The following is an 18,031-nucleotide window of genomic DNA, read 5'->3' on the forward strand; positions in this document are numbered from 1 at the left end:
ATGTGACCCACAGTGACAAAACTGTCTTTCAGGGGCTGGGAAGGTGGCTCAGTGGTAGAGTGCTTGCCTTGCATGCCTGAGGCCCTGGGTTCGATTTCTCAGTACCACATAAGCAAAAAGAAAAAAGCCAGAAGTGGCGCTGTGGCTCAAGTGGTGGAGCGCTAGCCTTGAGCTGAAGAGCTGAGGGACAGCGCCTAGGTCCAGAGTTCAGGCCCCACAACCAGACCCCCCCAAAAAAAATTTAAAAAAAAAGAAAAACTGTCTTTCAAAGCTAATCTTTTGTTGTTGTTGGTCGTGGGGTTTGAACTCAGGGCCTAGGTGCTGAGCCTGAGCCTCTTTGTGCTCAAGGCTAATGCTCTAGCCCTTTAAGCCACAGCACCACTTCCAGTTTTTAAGTGGTTAATTAGAGATAAGAGTCTCACAGAGGCATTTCTGCCTGAGCTGGCTTGGAACTGCAGTCCTGGGATCTCAGCCTCCTGAGTAGCTAGGATTACAGGCGTGAGCCACCAGCACCCAGCACGTGAATCCTTGTTTAATTGGAAGAAAAACACAAAAAGATGACCTGTAGTACTACCGATTTTTCAATTTTACATTAAAGAGGAGTCAACGTCATTCTTCCACATCTCCCAATTCCACATCCTAGACTGAATTACTATTACTGATTTTGTGTCATTCCCAGCATGGTCCTAAGTTTAATCACCTGATTCTCAATGAGACAGGACCGCCCTCCCCCACACATCTTGCAGAAGGTCCGGGGAACCTCTGGCCAGGCCTAGAAACTTGTTTCTGATGGTTGCTACTTGTATCTGGTGAGTAAAGACCAGTCTGCTACTAAATTCTCTCTCTCTTTCTCTCTCTGCACACTATATATATTACACACATATATACTATATATACAGTATATATTTATATATACTACATACTATAAATATACAGTATGTATGTATGTATGTATGTATGTATGTATGTATATATGTATGTATGTATGTATCTATCTATCTATCTCTGTAGCTTTCCCCTTGATTAATACAAAGAGTAACCCACCTTGTATCCCTTTGTTATTGTAAAACCAGGGGGCAGGGCCGGGGTAGAGTGCTAGTCTTGAGCTGAAGAGCTGAGGACAGTGCCCAGGCCCAGAGTTCAGGTACCATGACGTGCGTGCATGCGTGCACACACACACACACACACACACACACACACACACACACACACACCTACACACACAAACTGACCCTAAACTTAGTGGCTCAAACTATACGAATGTATTCTTATACAGCTCTGGGGCGGGGGGTAGGGGGGTGTCAGAAGTTCAAATAGGTTTCTCTGAGCTAAAATCCAAGTGTCAGCACACCAAAGTCCCTTCTGGACACCCGAGAGGAGACTCCATTTCCTTCCCTTTCCAGCGTTCAGAAGCCGCCCACATTCCTTGGCCCTGCTCCTGCGTGAGGAAAGCCAGCAATGCGTGCTCCATGCCTTCCTCCCCAGCCACAGCTTCCCCTGGGGGACTCAGCATGACTCATGGGTCCACTCCTAATCCTTCCTGCCAACTGGCACTTGAATTCTACCATCAACCTTAGCTCTCTCGACCAGGTAACCTAACACATTCAGGGGTTTGGGGGACAGGATCTTTAGGGAGGTCCTAAATTAGCAGTGCCAAGGCCTGAGAAATCCTGACTTCAGGACACAGCTGCACACATGTGGACACATACATACATGACACATACCTTTACAGATCAGAACAACAAACAGCTCTGCCTCCCTGTCTGTCATGGCTACACAGCACCCCAGGATTGAGACAAGCCAGCACCTGTTTTACTGCATGAACTCGAGGTGGTATGCCGAGCCCACCACGCTCATGGGCTAGATTGCACATGAGGTTTGCAGAGGGAACTGAGGGACAGAGCCCAGGCCCAACGACCGGACTCAAAAAAAAAAAAAAAGATGCTAAACACATTTGACAGACAGATTTGGCCCAGAGGCCTGAGCGTGGTGACCCCTGCTCACTACACAAGTTAAAAATGCTCTCCCAAGAAACCCCAATCCTTCGTAATCACGTCTCAAAGCCCAATGCTTCTGACTTTGAAGGGGGATTTCTGTCCTTTCCCAACAAGCACTTAAGAGGTGGAGAGAGGCTGGCTTTCTGCGACTTCCAGCTCTTGCATCTGAGATCTCTGAGCAGGAGATTCCTAGCATCTGGCACAATCTGCCTAGAGATGGCAAGTGTGGCTGAGGTGCCGAGACTAATACCAAACCCCGGGTCCATAGTGCTGGTCTGTGGATCACCATTCTACTGCTTTTCCACTTTGATATGTCAATTAAAATGGAAAAAAAAAAAAAGGACACTAAGAATTTTGAGTAAGCTCTTTTTAAACTCTGTAGATATCCAAATGCATTTTGGAAGAATAAGCTTTAACTCCTGCAGGAATCTGCATAGGTACACAGATCAACACTGCAGTGAAATCTGTCCTTAGTGAAGTTAAAGAGACTAGACCCACAGCTGAGGAGTGAATTTCAGTTCCTGGGAAATCCCATTTTGTGCAACATTGTATCTCCTGTTACAAAGTGTTGCTAATATCCACTTGAGCCTTTGTGCTGAGCTTGAGTGGAGGCATTTCGTTACATACTGAGCCTGGAAGACTACTGAGCCAGTTCTGACTGTTTTATCTCATTAGATCAGCCCTCTCAGCCTTCTTCTTGGATTTCTGGGAAGGAATCTGAAATCTACTTAATTGGATTTCAAAAATAAAGGACCTTCTGACACTTTACCCAGGAAACAATTTGCTACACATTCCACAAAGTAATTCAGAAAGTCTTAAAAACAGAGGTTTTGGAACTCTAAAGGGATGATGGTAGAAATAAACTGTGCCAGTGTAAAACATGTAAAAGAAAAAAAAAAGACATTTCTCTGGGGGAAAGTAATAAAAGAGAAAGCATGTTAGCAATGGCATGGGGGAAAACCTAATAGTACTTTATTCTGAATTATTTCTCCAATGATAGGATATACATGTACATATACTCATAGCTTCTCCAAGATAAGGTTCTAATATTTACTTTTGACTTTTAAGGACAGCAACAAAGACCGTATCAGTCTTAATCTTCACAGTTACTGAATTCTAATCAATGTCTAACATGGACAGTTATTTTAAGAGGTTAGATGGAGTTTTATCATTTTCCTACATGTGTAAGCTTGTGCACACAGCTTTTTGTTTGCTTGGTTGGCTGTTTTCCTCTTTGGCACATGAAGTGGAATCTATTTGTTAGCCTGGCTCTGACCACATGGCCCACAAGTCTCAAAACCCGGCTCCTGCCTAAGGCAGACTCCAAGGAAACTCCCCTCCAACGAACACACTGCCACTTTCTTCATCTTCTCTCGGAGACTAGGAGGCCTCCTTCACTGGCAAACTGCAATCATTTGTGGTATCTGCCTGGCCCTGGAGGCAGCGGACTTTGAGACTGTTAAATTTCTTTAAGTGGTCAAAACATTGCAATGCAATCCTGCGCGCTGGTGGCTCGGGTCTGTATTCCTAGCTACTCTGGAGGCTGAGATCTGAGGAACATGATTTGAAGCCAGCCTGGGAAGAAAAGCCCGTGAGCCTCTTATTTCCAATTAACCAGCAAAAAGCCAGAGGTGGAGGGGGTAGTTCAAGTGATAGAGCTCTGTCCATTAGCAAAAAAGCCAAGTGAGAGTGAGAGGTCATGAATTCAAGCCCAAGTATCAACACACACTCTCTCTCTCTCAGACACACACACACACACACACACACACACACACACACACACGTTGATGGTAATAAAATCAATTTTAAAAAGAAAGCTGGGTGCTGATAGCTCATGCCTATATAATCCAGCTACTCAGGAGATCTGAGGATGGCAGTCTGAAGCCAGCCTGGGCAGAAAAGTCTGTGGGACTCTTATTTCTAATTTAAATCAGAGAAAACGACCCGAAGTGATGCTGGGTGTGGTAGAGTACAAGCCTGGAGCAATAGGAGTTCAAGAACAGCACTTGGGCCCAGGGTTCGAGCCTCAGGACCAGAAACAAACAAACAAATAAATAACTGGAGGCATCATTCAGTGGTACAGCAAGGGGCTCTGGGTTTAATCCCTACCATCCACAAAAACAGAAGAAGTGCTAAAAGACAAGGCAATGAGACTCAAGTGGTGGGTCAGCGTGCTGCACCTGACCCCAGTTGTGGCTGCTGGCCTAGCTAGCTGCTGGGAAGGCCCTCCAACTTGACTGTTTGCCCTAAGTCAGCACACCTGGACTTTGAAAACAGGCTGTAGGTGATCCATCCCTCAGGTCTCCACAGGGCTCACCAAAAAACATGGTGGGGGGGGGCTCATGTTTCCTCTGAGCCATTCTGAAACTAGGTACCGTTGTGGAAAAAATACCCAGTTGGAAATGCTGGCTCTCAACTGTGGATACTCCTTAGAGCCCTGGGTCCAGGAGTCCAAAATAGTGAGAGGCTGTGTGGGTAGGATGGGAATGGGGTTTAGCAGGAATGGAGTGTGCCAAGCAGCATCTGGTATGATGAAAATGATCTCAACTTACACTATGGTGATGGATACACAGCTCCATTAATTCACGACAATCGATGAGCTGTACACTTAAAAGGTCATGTGCCTCCTAGCCAGGCTTCCTTCCGGGAGGGAGCCCAAAACACACACTCGTGGTTCCAAGAGACCACAGCAAAGCTAAACTCCCTGTCAGTCAGTGATGTCATCGCGTCCTTGTGCAACGCATTTCTCACACAGCTGCAGTGACGCTGGTGTACACACACCCTCCACAAAAAAGTACACAATAATAATGGTCGCGGCTACTGCTTTATGTGTCCACCACACCTTTCATCACCCTTGTTCTAGAATATACTTCCACTTACAGAAATTCAGGATACCACTTCTGGAAACAGCCTCCCCTATCTCCTGGTCCCTGAGTCTCTCGACTGCATCATCATCTCTTGTGCCTGATTCCACCTCCTCCGTGTTGTGCATCATGGCTTAGAAGCAATAGGCTGGACACACACACACACACACACACACACACACACACACACCAGGTATAACACCGCAAATCACATTCCATGATGTTCACAGAAAGATGGTGTCTTCTAACAATGCATTTTTAAGTGTGTCCATGTCTAAGCAATGCAAGGCTCAATAGTTTTGTTGTAGGGGAGAAGTTGGGGAGATGGGGAGGGAAGGGATGGGAAGGGAAAAACAAAGGAGGGGGTAACAATGCTTGAAAGGAAATGTACTCATTACCTTACGCATGTAACTGTAACCCCTCTGTACAGTATCTTTACAATAAATAATATATAAAAATAGTATTGTTTTTGTTGTTTGTTTTTTGTCAGTGTGTCACGGCTTGAACTCAGGGTCTGAGTCTGTCCCTGAGCTCTTTTACTCAAGACTAGCACTCTAGCCTTGAGCACAGCTCTACTTCCAGTTTTCTGGTGGTTAATTGGAGATAAGTGTCTTGCTGAACCCAGTGCTGGTGCCTCAAGCCTATAATCCTAGCTACTCAGGAGGCTGAGATCTGAGGGTTGTGGTTCAAAGCCAGCCTGGGCTGGAAAGCCCATGAGACTGTTATCTCCAATTAAACAGCAGAAAACCACAATTGGATCTGTGGCTCAAAGTGGTAGAGCACTAGTCTTGAGCAAAGAGCTTAGGAGAGAGTGCCAGGCCCTGAGTTCAAGCCCTATGACCACACACACACACACACACACTCACACACTCACACACACACACACACACACACACACACACACACACATGGAAAGAAAAGAAGAGTCTTATAGACTTTTCCTGACTGGGCTGTCTTTGAACCATGATCCTCAGACCTCAGCCTCCTAGGCAGCCAGGATTACAGGCATAAGCCACCAGCACCTAGCCAGTAAAGTTACTTAAAAATAGTACTCATGTTTGGACCCCAACTCACAACAACCAGCAACTTCTCCTCTGGGGTAGACCATGGCCCCCTCTCTTTTTTCTTAAAGCAAAAACCTCCCCGGGCAATTCCCAAGTGAAGCAGGCTGAGATCACTGTGGTAGAAGGCTCAGAGAGCAGCCAGGACTGGCAATGGTCTCTAGCAGTACACGGCTGGCAGGCACAGAGCAGCAGCCAGATCCATTAAGCACTAGGTGTGGCCATTGGCTCTTCCCAGGTCAGCACTGCCTTGGAGTCATCCCCAGTGCTGTATTCTCAAAGACATCTGCTCTCTTCCTTGTGGTCACAGAGTCAGTCACTGAGACAAGAAACTAGTGGATACCAGGCTGTAAGTTTCATTTTGGGGAAAGGAGAAAGATACAGGATACACAGGTGCTAGGACCAGCCAGGGCTCAGTCAGACTCATCTGCCCCTGGAGTCCAATGGCGTCACTTCGACAAGCCAGGGCACTGAATGACATTTGTTCCACTGTCAAACGAGGGTGATCCTAACTATAAAATAAAAAATAAATGGTGGTCCATGTCTGTAATGCCAGCTATTGAGATTTAAGGATCATGATTTAAAGCCAACCTGGAAGAAAAGTCTGTGAGATTCTTATCTCCAGTTAATCAGCAAAAAGTCAGAAGTGGAGCTGTGGCTAAAGTGACGAGAGTGCCAGTCTTGAGTGAAAAAGCCAAGGAAGAATGAGAGGCCCTGAGTTCAAGACCCACTACCACCATACTGGTCTTATTTATGATCTATCTCATTTAACGGTGATCCTAAAGCCTAGTGAGTGTTCATGGGATGTCAGCTGTCCTGAGGGGTAGAAGGAATTATAGTAGCCTGCAGATAGACCCAAAGTCCCATCTAAGAATGACACTCCCAATGATCGAGCTGTTGGAGCTTGTCTGGAGGAAGCTGCTGCTGAGCGCAGAGCACACAAGACAAAAAGCCATGTCCACCGCACTGCGGGAGCGGGCAGCCTGCTCACAGAAAACAAAGGTGGCTCTGATAGTGGCATGTGGGATGGAGGCACCAAGGAGAATCAAGGCGCACAGTAAACAGAAACTCGGGAGGCCAGGCTTGGTTTGGAAGCAAACCCTCCATCAAAGGATTAATGTCTTAAGCTGCTGAGCTTAGAGCCCCTGGAAAGGCAGCTGCAGGAATGCCTGGGCCAGCAGTTCCCAGGGTGCCTGTCCCCAGGGGGCCCACACCATGCTCCCACTGTAAGCACCCCTCCCAGGGTGGACCTGTTGCAAGATGCTAGATCTCAGATCTGTAGTCATTCCCCGGTATTTAGGGTGTTTTCACTAAGCGTCAAGAACTGGAGAGGGAGAAAAAAAAAAGTGAGAGAAGTGAGTCATTCCTCCCCTTGAGAAACTCATGGGAAAGTCAGAAATGAAAACAATCAACCTGTTCACAACACTAGGGGACCGATGGAAGAATAATGGGCTGCGTGGCCAGGACAGGCCTCCAGGGTGAGTCAGGACTGGGGAAGAGCGCTGGGAAGGGTCTGTACTGCCTAGGCTAGAGGACGGTGGCTGGGCATTCTGCCGGCTGAGGAAACAGGAGCAGGAGCACTGATGGCTTCTCAGTAATGGAGGGCATTAGGTCTGACCACAGGTGCTGCATGAAAGACCACCTGCAGGCCTGTGCAGCTGTGGGGCAGAGGCTGGAGTGCTCTGTCTTGGCTGATGACATGCAGCTAATTTAAACAGAACTGGTATAGCCCAATCACAGACGACCAACCAAAAGAAAAAGAAAAGGAAAGGAAGGGAGGAAGGAAAGGAAAGGAGAGAGAGAGAGAAGAAATGAAAAAAGTATTTCCAAAGCACCAGGATAATTAGAATTTTTTATTTTAGTTTTTATTTTTTTTTCCGGACCTGGTGCTTGACTCTGGACCTGGGTGCTGTCCCTGAGCTTCTCTGTGATCAAGGCTAGCACTCTACCACTTGAGCCACAGCACCACTTTTTGCTTTTTCTGAGCAGTTTATTGGAGATAAGTCTCACAGACTTTCCTGCCTGAGCTGGCTTCAAACTACAATCCTCAGATCTCAGTCTCCTGAGTAGCTAGGATTATAGGTGTGAGCTATGGGTTCATACTTAGAAAATTGGAATTTTATAGTCAAGGAAAGAACCAAAGCCCGGCACCAGTGGCTCAGGACTATGATCCTAGCTACTCAGGAGGCTGAGAACTGAGGATCACGGTTTGAAACCAGCCCAGGCAGGAAAGTCCAATTAACCACTAAATTAACCAATTAACCACCAAAAAGCTGGAAGTGGAGCTGTGGCTGGAGTGAGTAGAGCACTAGCCTTGAGCAAAAAACCCAGGCTCTGAGTTCTAGCCCCAGGGCAAAAAGAAAAGTAAAGGAAAGAAAAGAAAAGAAAGGAAGGAAGGAAGAGAAAAAGGGAAAGAGAAAGAGATAGAGGGGGAAGCAAAATACAGTAACTGGAATTCGTATACCATAATATACATCTTCAAGGAACCTCACTTTTCAACACCAGATTTCTAATACAAACATTAAAAAGGCTCAATAGTAGAGTGCTTTCCTAGTAAGCACACACACAAGGCACACACACACACACACATTTAAAAAGTTGTAGTTTACTTACATTATTTCCTTTTGCACATATTAGTTTATTTTACTAACACTTGCAGAGCAATTTCGATTCCCCTATTTTATCTTACGGGTGTGGGAGCTGACAGGACCATCACGAAGGGACGTGATGGGAGCCTGTCTTGAACCCTTAGACTGGGCCGGCTGGCTTTCACCCCGGTTTCCTTGCCACACTCTGCTCTTGCCCGCCACAAACTAACCACGTGATCTAAAAGCACACCCCTACGCTCTCCTGCCCCTTGTTTTATTTTGGCACTGATGTTCTCACGCAGCTTTCACGGAGGACAATCAAACAGCAGAACACTCTGAGGCTGGGAAGGGGGCTTTTGGGTAAATGCAGGCTTGCGTCTACCATCTGCAAACCCTTACTGTACCATCGATGTCTGACAAAGGCTTACAGCTCTCAGAGCCCTCTGGGTCCATGAAGCCCAGAAAGTTCCATGATTCATTCGGGGCATAGAATGAAAGGGAAAGCTGGCCAGCTGGGGTGCGGGAGCTGTGGAGGGAGGAGGGAGCTCGGGGTGGGGAACGCCACCCAGGGAGGGCCCTTTTCTGAAGGTCAGAGGGAAGCGTGCTTGGCAGGGGAAAGAACACTGTGGCTGACTCAAAGCAATCCTTGCTTTTTAAAAGCGAAAGGCTCCCCAGGACAACCACTGGGGACTGAGCGGAACTCTCCAGCACCCTGTGGAGTTCACCCCGCACTACCATGCCGTTTGCCACCAGCCTGATGCTTTACTCATTGGACAAATATCTGCCTGCTTCATTGACCACAAGCTATGGTGGTAAGATGAGGTCCCTGGCCTGACAGACCTCAGACTGTCGAGGAAAGTGACAGTTCTCCAGCACAAGGAGCAGCTGGGGGGTGGGGGGGAGGGAGAACAGGGTCCCCTCGATCATCATCACTGTCATCATCACAGCTGGCATTAGAGCAAGAGCTCAGCACTGTTGTAGGCGCTCCAGGAGTAATTCCAGGAAGGTCCACTGTCATGGAGGAGGAGAGAATTACGATGCAGAGAGGCTCAGGGCCTTGCCCATGGTTTTCTGAATCAGTTTCTAAATTGGAGCAGCATCCTGCAAAGGCCCTGTTCTTGACCACCAAATCCATGCTTTACACCTGTTGATGGATTCACCCTTCAGCTAGCCATGAAACAGATGCTATAATGATTCCCATTTTAGAGACGAGACATCTGTCTAGGCCCAGAGGAGGTAACAGACTTGCAGGTGCTTACAGAGGTCACAGGGGAGACCCAGAGCACAGAAAGGTCTTCTGAAACTAGTGCTGGCTTCTGTGGCTGACCTCATGGAAGAGTTGGGAAGGTGGATGCTGATGTACCAGAGGTCGTGAGGGCAGGGAGAAGCCAAGTTAGGAGTGACAAAGAGCAGGCGCAGGGGATGTGGCTGGGGAGAAAGCAACCCAGAAGCTCAGGTATGTGGGTGATGCTGGAGTCCAAGGGTGAGGTGTGGATCCCAAGCAACTTTCTGGTACTCAGGGAAAGCACTGCAAATGGTACCTGGGGAGAGGGACAGAGCAGGAGACTGCTTCTTCTTCTCTGGAGGTTCCTGAAGGGTGATCGAGAAACCTGAAAATGAGCATCAGGTAATGACCTTCCACCATGCAGAAAGGCAAGCGTGCTGACAATGAGTGCAGGCACCCTCAAATTAAGGCCTGCCCCATGGCAAATTCTGATGCCCTTCCTGTGGCCACAGCACAACCCAGACTCAAATATAGACAAGAGTGGCTCAAGTCCCCATACACACAGCTGGCAGGAGTATGCCATTCTCACAATCCACACACAGCTGGCAGTCAGTCACAAGTGACCATGGGGAGAAAACAGTCAACAGAACTAGACCCAGAGACAATCGACTTACTGGGATTGTCTCATGGGGGCCCGATAACAACTAGAATGAATGCATGCAAGTACTGAGTGAAAAGGTTGAGAAATGTACAGATGAGGAGTTACTCCAATTAAAACACAGGGAGAGAAAAGGACGGAAGAAAGTTGTGTGATCCATGGAGTAATATGATTCTGGCACATATGTAATAGTCCAGTATGTGTGTGTGAGAGAGAAAAAACATGGCAGAAGTATTTTTAGAGTTAACATAAAAGCTTTCCAGGCTAAGCACCAGTGGTTCACACCTGTCATCCTAGCTATTCAGGAGGCTGAGATCTGAGGATCATGGTTCAAAGCCATCTATCTTGGGAAGGAAAATCAGTGAGATTCTTACCTCCAATTAACCACCAGAAAACTGGAAGAGGAGCTGTGGCTCAAAGTGGTAGAGCACTCAGGGTGAAAAAGCTCAGGGATAGCACCCAGGCATTGAGTTCAAGTCCCATGACTGACCAACCCCCTCCCCAAAAAAAGAAAACAAAACAAAAAAAACTTTAGATCCAAGGTACTCAGAGAACCACAAGCTAGATAAGAAAAACATAAAACATCTAAATTGTTGTAAAAAAGACAAGATGTAATTTTATTTATTTATTTTGTTAGGGGTGGTGGTGGAGGTATTTAGGTTGAACTCAGGACCTCCCACTTGCTGGCAGGTGCTCATCCACATGAGCCACACTGTAGCCCTTTTTTAAACAGGGTGTTGTGTTTTTGCCTAGAATCTGCCTCCAACTTTATTCCTCCCACTTACGTTCCCTATGTAGCTGGTATCATTATTTAAGATGGGGTTTTGCTAGCAACTTTGCCTGGGCTGGTCTTAAATCATGATCTTCCCCATCTCCACCTGAGTAACTGGGATTACAGGTGTGAACCAGTATGCTCAGCCCAGAAGTAAACTTAAAGCGGGGAAAGGGAACTGGACATACAGGGAGCAATAGTAAGAATAATGGCTAACGCTGAGACCAAATCATCCAAGTGCTGAGAAGAACTGACAACTTTACATTTCTGCGCCACATTCCTTCAAAAGAAAAGACATATTTTGAGTGTCAAAGGCTCACAAGAACTCATCTCAACAAGCTCTCACTGTGGGCCTGTGGGTGGGGAGCAGAGGGGGACATGAAGAGAAGCCAAGACCATGTATTTGTGCTGACCCATCAAAGTGGCAAGGAAGAATGGTTAAATAGCTTCCAATGCTGACCAGCAATCCTGTTCTGCACTGTTGCCCACAGCATATAGACACCCTGGACTAGGGGACCAGGCAGGATGAGCGGGGCACAGGGCGGGCGGGCAGGTACCTGGGTACCTTCAGGTTAGAGCACCTTTAGACTGACACCAATCAGTGGCATTTTTTGTTTAAAGGTCTGAGACCAGGACTTGAACTCCGTACCTGCTGCTTTTGTTCACTGGCTAGCACTCTACCAACTAAGCCATGCCTCTAACCTCCGGTGTCGTTTTTGACTTTATACCTTCAGTGTGTCTGTGTAGGGAGATCAGGAACCATGAAAACTGGAAATTTGATCTATTTTCTCGGAGAATACCAGGATAGCGTGGCATTTAAAAAACTACCAATGTTCAACTACGAAAACTTTTAACTTCTGTGGTCTCTGAGATCTTAGAACATGGAAAGAAAAATGTGTGGAGCTGTAAGCATAGAACTCGGTGCTTCTAGAACTTGCTGCTCCACCCTAATTGGGATTAGCACCTAGCAAGCAGGAAATCAATCACAGGTGGCTGTGGATGAGTCTCTTGGAAGAGTCTGCAAGATGGGAAAGGGGAGACCTATTGGAGCCCCAGAGCAATGGCAAGGCGCCTGAGAAGACGAGACCTGGGACAGACAGCTCTTCCTGAGGCATGTCCCCATGCCTTTGGGAGTGGGAAGTGAGACTTTCGATGGCCACCGAGGGTCTCCTGAGCCTGGCTGAAAGACAATCTGGAGGCTGTGCAGGGCAGTGGATGTGGGCACTGTGGGATGCAGAGTTGAAGGCTTCTGTTGGGGACACCGTGGCGGGCCTTGTCGGCATGGGTTGCGTCTGGCCCTGACACACTGAGGGGTGCCTGGATGAGAGGTGCGGAACACGCTGTAGAGCTCAGGAAAGTCGGGAAGTCCACCAGGAAAGCTGCTCCCACAGAAAGGATGACGAGGCAAAGGACAGACACCCAGGGCATGGAGGAGGGCCGCAGCAGAGAACAGAGGAGTCCCTCGCCAGGTGTGCTGGGGGCTTCTTCCTTCCAAACCCAGTACTCAAGAGGAATGATGCAGGACTGTGAGTTCGAGGCCAGCCTGGATTACATAACGGGACTCTATCTCGAACAAATAAATAGGAAGGAAGGAAAGAAAAGGGAGTGGAGGGAGGACAGGAGTGGAACAAACAGGAGTAGAAAAGAGTCAGTTGCTAGGGAAGGGAAATCGCAGGAATGGGGTGTGAGTGCGGCAGCTATGGCCCCGGGAACAGAAGAGGTGCAGAAAGAGGAGAGTGGAGGCCAAGCTGGAGAGGGAAGAAGTCGGGGCGATGAGGGAAATGAGGGGTGAGCTTATTCTGACCCTTCAATATCCATTTTCAATAGTTTTTTTTTCCTCTAAAACAATATTGGTATCTATTTTTTTTTCCTATTCTAGAAAACTTGATGTAAGATTATGACTGGCTTGGGTCTTACTCATTAAAATAATATTTATTGGGTGGCTGTGCTGGGCTGGGCCCTTGGATACAAAAATAACTAGGACAGGTATTGGAGGCCAAGATGCCGGGCACGGAGGGGAGGGAGGAGCCCAAGAAGACAGGCGGTGGAGAGGGGGGCTGGCTGTGAAGGCAGTGTGGAAAGTGGGGGGACCCAGGTTGGAGGGCTGCCTCAGTCAGGCGGTAGGATGGGGACCCCGGGGCCATAAAAGAAGGGCGCATGGCCGACTTGCCCATGAGACCAGACAGAGCTGCAACCCCAGGTTCTCCGGAGATCTGGAGGCAGGTCATCCAAGGAGAGTGGGTGTGTCCGGGCTGGGAAAGTGAAAGTCTGGCTGGGGAGAATGGGATGCGGAATGGAGCCAAGGAAAGCCCGGCTCAGCTGGAAGGCCAGAAAAGCTTTGACCCACACCATTGGATGATCTTTCTGGACCACACCCTGCACTCCAGGTGTGGGAGCACAAGTGAAAAAGCTGGCCAGGCTGAGTGTTCAAAGTGAAGTCTAAGTGGAACTTGGCTGATTGACTGCTTGGAGAAGGAAGGAAAGGGAGGAGAGGGGGTGCAGAAGGCACTGCCTTGGGAGACAGGCTGCTCAAAGGGGAGAGACTGTGGTCAGACCATAGACAAAGAGATCAGGCAGAAGATTCTAGAAACAGTTTTCATAACACAAATTGCTTCTTGGAAAAGGCCAGTTTACTTTCCCACTGGCAAAGGTGAGCCTCCCTGTCTCTCTCTCCACTCCCAAGATGGCAAAGTGCCATCATCTTGAACTGTGCCTGTTGAATGGGAAATGTAGTCTGGACACTTTGCATTTCGGAGAGGACTTGTCTCACGTGCTTCCAGCTGTAGTTCACTCTCTGTGAACTCAGTTTATGATACTTGCTCAGCGGGGGGGGGGCATTCTTTACATTAAGAACTTGATATGGGCCCGGTGCTGGGTGGCTCATGCCTATAATCCTAGCCTACTAAGGAGGCTGAGATCTGAGGAACCCAGTTCAAAGCCAGCTTGGGCAAGAGAGGCTGTGAGACTCTTATCTCCAACAAACTACTGAGAACAAAAGCCAGAAGTGGCAATGTGACTCAAGTATAGAGCACTAAGCCTTGAGCAAAAGAAATTTAGGGACAGTGCCTAGGACCTGAGTTCAAGCCCTAGGATGGGCACAAAAACAAACAAAAGACTTGATACACTAAAGATATTAACCCTCCATGTGACTGCTGTTAGGTTTTTCCTATTAGTCATTCAACATAATTTTAATTATGATATCATAATGCATCACAGATAGTTTATCTCTCCCTGCCCCCTTCCCAGGGCTAGGAATCACACAGGTTAGGCAAGTGTTTTACTGCAGAGCTATACCCACAGCCTAAAATTTAACTCTGAAGATTATCTTGTATTGTTCTATCTCTGCGCTTTCATACCAAACTTTCCATGAGATGACACATTCTCTTCTGCTTCTCTCTCTCTATTTCTCTCTCTTTGTCTGTGTCTGTCTGTCTGTCTGTCTCTCCCTCTCTCTCTCTTTCTCTCTCATGCTGGTCCTGGGGCTTCAACTCAGAGCCCAGATGCTGTCTGAGCTTTTTGGCTCAAGGCTAGAGCTCTAACACTTGAATCACAACTCCACTTCTGGCTTTCTTGGTGATTAATTGGAGATAAGAGTCTCATGGACTCTCCTGCCTGGGCTGGCTTTAAACACTGATCCTCAGATCTCAGCCTCTTGAGTAGCTAGGATTACAGGTGTGAGAAACTAGTCCCCAGCTCTCCTACTCCTTCTATTTTTAAGCACACATACAATTTTCCTCCCACCAGGGACTGAAAAGGCCAGGGTGTCCACATGCCAGGCAAGAACTCTACTGCTGAGCCCTGGCCTCAGCCCCTACATGAAACTCTTAATCTGCCTGGAGTTTATTTTGGCATAGGGTGGTGAGGCGCAATCTAACCGGACTACTCTTCCCAGTACTAACCTGCTGTCTCCTATGATTTCCTTGGTGTCTTGTGATCCCTCTTCACCACTTGCCAACTCGTTAAACATACCTGGCCTTGTTCCCCCTTGGGGTCTGGAGCTCTAGGTCACAAGTGTGGGTGCAGGGCATAGAGGTTGTCTGGGCTAAGGTTAGAGGATTTTGGTTTTTTTTTTTTTTTTTATTTTGGGTCCAGTCGTGGCCCTGGACTCTGAGCCTGGGCACTGCCCCTCAGCTCTTCAGCTCAACGCTAGCACTCTACCACTTGAGCCACATCACCACTTCCAGCTTGTTTTTTGTTTATGGGTGTTGAGGAATCGAACCCAGGGCCTCAAGCATGCGAGGCAAGCGCTTTACCACTGAGCCACCTTCCCAGCCCTGGGCTAAGGTTAGAGAGAGCCAGTGATCAGCACACGAGAGACCCGAGCTCCTCAGCCTCAAGGCACCCCCCACCCCACCCTAATGCAGGAGGGAATGAACTCACTGCCAGAAAGCCGATCACAAAGCCTTGTCAGAGAGAACCATGTTTCTGCTTCTTGGGGGAAGGCTCCCATGTAGAACTATAGTACCCATGGGCGTGCACACTGAAGGACACATCAGCAATTAGTAACTGGCAAGGAGAATCTCTCAGATAACTAGTGAGTTTCTTGAGTTGCCAGATATGTTGATTGGTTTTCCTCCATCCCGGGGTTTGTGTCCACAAGCGTGAGGATTCTTAGAAGCCTATGAAATTATATCTGGCTCTCTGTGTATGGATGATTTTCTTTTCCTTCCTTCCTTCCTTCCTTCCTTCCTTCCTTCCTTCCTTCCTTCCTTCCTTCCTTCCTTCCTTCCTTCCTTCCTGCCAGAGGTAGTGAGAACCTCTATCTAAAATTTCCAGAAAAGTTTCTATTCCTAATGACTGCCCTAAACTAGGCATAGTAGTTCACACCTGTAATCATAGCTACTTAAGAGTCAGAGATAGGAAGGATTATGGTTCAAGGCAAGTCCCAGCAAAAAATGAAACCATATCTAAACCAAAAAGAAGCTGAACATGATGGTGTGTGCATGTCATCCCAGATATGAGGGGAGTATAAATAGGAAGATCTTAGATTAAGCCCAGCCCAAGGGCATAAATGCAAGACTCTTCAAAAATAATGAAAAATGCCAGGTGCTAGTGGCTCATGCCTGTGATCTTAACTTCTTAGGAGGCTGAGATCTGAGGACTGTAGTTCAAAGTCAGCTGGAGCAGGAAAGTCTGCGAGACTCTTAATCCAATTAATCACTAGAAAGCTGGAAGTGGAGCTGTGACTCAAAGTGGCAGAGCACTAGCCTTGAGTGAAACAGCTCCAGGGCATCTCCCAGGCCCTGAGTTCAAGCCCCATGGCTGACAAAAACAAAATAATAATAATAATAGACTGGAGGCATGGGCTAGGAAGTAAAAGGCCAAGAGTTCAAACTCTGGAATTACTGAGAGAGAGAGAGAAAGGAAAAGAGAGAGAGAGAGAAAGAACAAACATAAGGAAAAAGAAAAATGAAAGAAGGAAAGAAAAAAGAAGGGAGGGAAGAAGGAAAAGATACTAAGATTCAGCACCTACAATTACATCCACTGCCTTGTGACCTAACTTCCTTGGAAGTGGTGCTGACATATTGCCACAGGTGCTCCATTGAAACTGACCTCACCATTTCTCAATGCTTTCATCCGGTTCCTAAGCCTTAAGTAGTAGAGGTAGCAGAAATTCTGCATCCTGCATTTAAAATCATCTGCCAGGCAAGAACATAGAACAGAAGACCAATGTAAAATGAATGTATCCCATTTGAGGAATCCAGAAAACAAGAGGGGCCTTACCTATTAAAAAATCACTTTGTAGAGCAGAGCACCAGTGGCTCACGCCTGTAATCCTAGCTACTCGGGAGGCTGAGATCTGAGGATCATGGCTTGAAGCCAGCCTGGGCAGAAAAGTCCATGTGAGATTCTTATCTCCAATTAACCACTCAAAAACTGGAAGAGGTGCGGTGGCTCAAGTGGTAGAGTTCTAGCCTTGAGCCCCCAAAAGCTCAGACAGTGTCTAGGCCCTGAGTTCAAGTCTCACAACCGACAAAAAAAATTTTTTTTAGTCACTTTGTAGGTTAGCCTCCTAGGAATGGTTCCCAGACAAGTTCAGGAGTGGAACAACAGGAAAGCAAGATGACTTCAAAAAGTCAAGCCCCAGGACTAAGCCGCAAACCATCACAGCTTCACCCTCGGGCAGGTCAGTGGAGGCTGTGGGCCCCAGGGCCCAAGCTCCCACATCCCCCCCTAGCCTCAGTGAAAGACTCTCCACCTCCTATTTACAAAAGCCTCTCTCTCACCCAGCTCAGCACCAGCCTAAGGTGACCCCTTTCTCTTCTGTCCACGCTTAAGCCCTCAGAGTGTACAGAAAACTCCAAGGGCATTTCTTGGATGGTTTCCAGGAGTAACACCAAAATCCCCAAATCCCGCCCTCTTGTCCAAACACTGAGGGGTGTCCCCTCTACCAGTTCTGAAAGAGGTGTTAAAGCACAGTTCACTTTCTTCTGTAAACAACATAACATAAAATAATAAAACCACTTGCAATCCGATGACTAAGACACAGAACAAAGGCTCACATTGCAGACACACTGACAGGCATGTGGCTTAGGAGAACAATGCTTGCCGATTTCTCCAGGACTGTCCCTATCACTCTTGCAGTTTAGCAGAATTTGAAGGTTCCTGTTTAAATTCCAGACTGTTACACATTATCCTGGAATCTAACCAACTAAATGAAAGATGACAAATCATTCAACATAATAGGAAAAGTCAGTCACAGTGGTATGACCCTCTGGTCCAGCTATTTGGAAAGCTGAGGTGTAAAAATCACTTAGGGTTGGGCACTGATTGCTCATGCCTGTAATCCTAGCTACTTCAGGAGGATCTGAGGATCACAGTTTGAAGTCTGCTAGGACAGGAATGTCTGTGAAACTCTTATCTCC

The 18,031-nt window shown here is 47.4% G+C and overlaps 1 protein-coding gene across 1 annotated transcript in view; it reads right to left on the minus strand.

The window, feature by feature from the left end:
- Positions 1-16,787, minus strand: part of Arhgap17 (Rho GTPase activating protein 17) — a 72,663-nt gene extending 55,876 nt beyond the window's left edge. Inside the window, exons 1-2 of the mRNA XM_013011170.1 lie at positions 16,719-16,787; positions 15,065-15,165 (exon numbers count right to left, since the gene is read on the minus strand). Coding sequence (XP_012866624.1) covers positions 15,065-15,165; positions 16,719-16,787 — 170 coding nt within the window. The remainder of the gene's footprint in view (positions 1-15,064; positions 15,166-16,718) is intronic.
- Between the last annotated feature and the right edge of the window lie 1,244 nt (positions 16,788-18,031).

This window comes from Dipodomys ordii, unplaced genomic scaffold (assembly GCF_000151885.1).
Source record: "Dipodomys ordii isolate 6190 unplaced genomic scaffold, Dord_2.0 Scaffold14, whole genome shotgun sequence".
NCBI classification, from domain to species: domain Eukaryota; kingdom Metazoa; phylum Chordata; class Mammalia; order Rodentia; family Heteromyidae; genus Dipodomys; species Dipodomys ordii.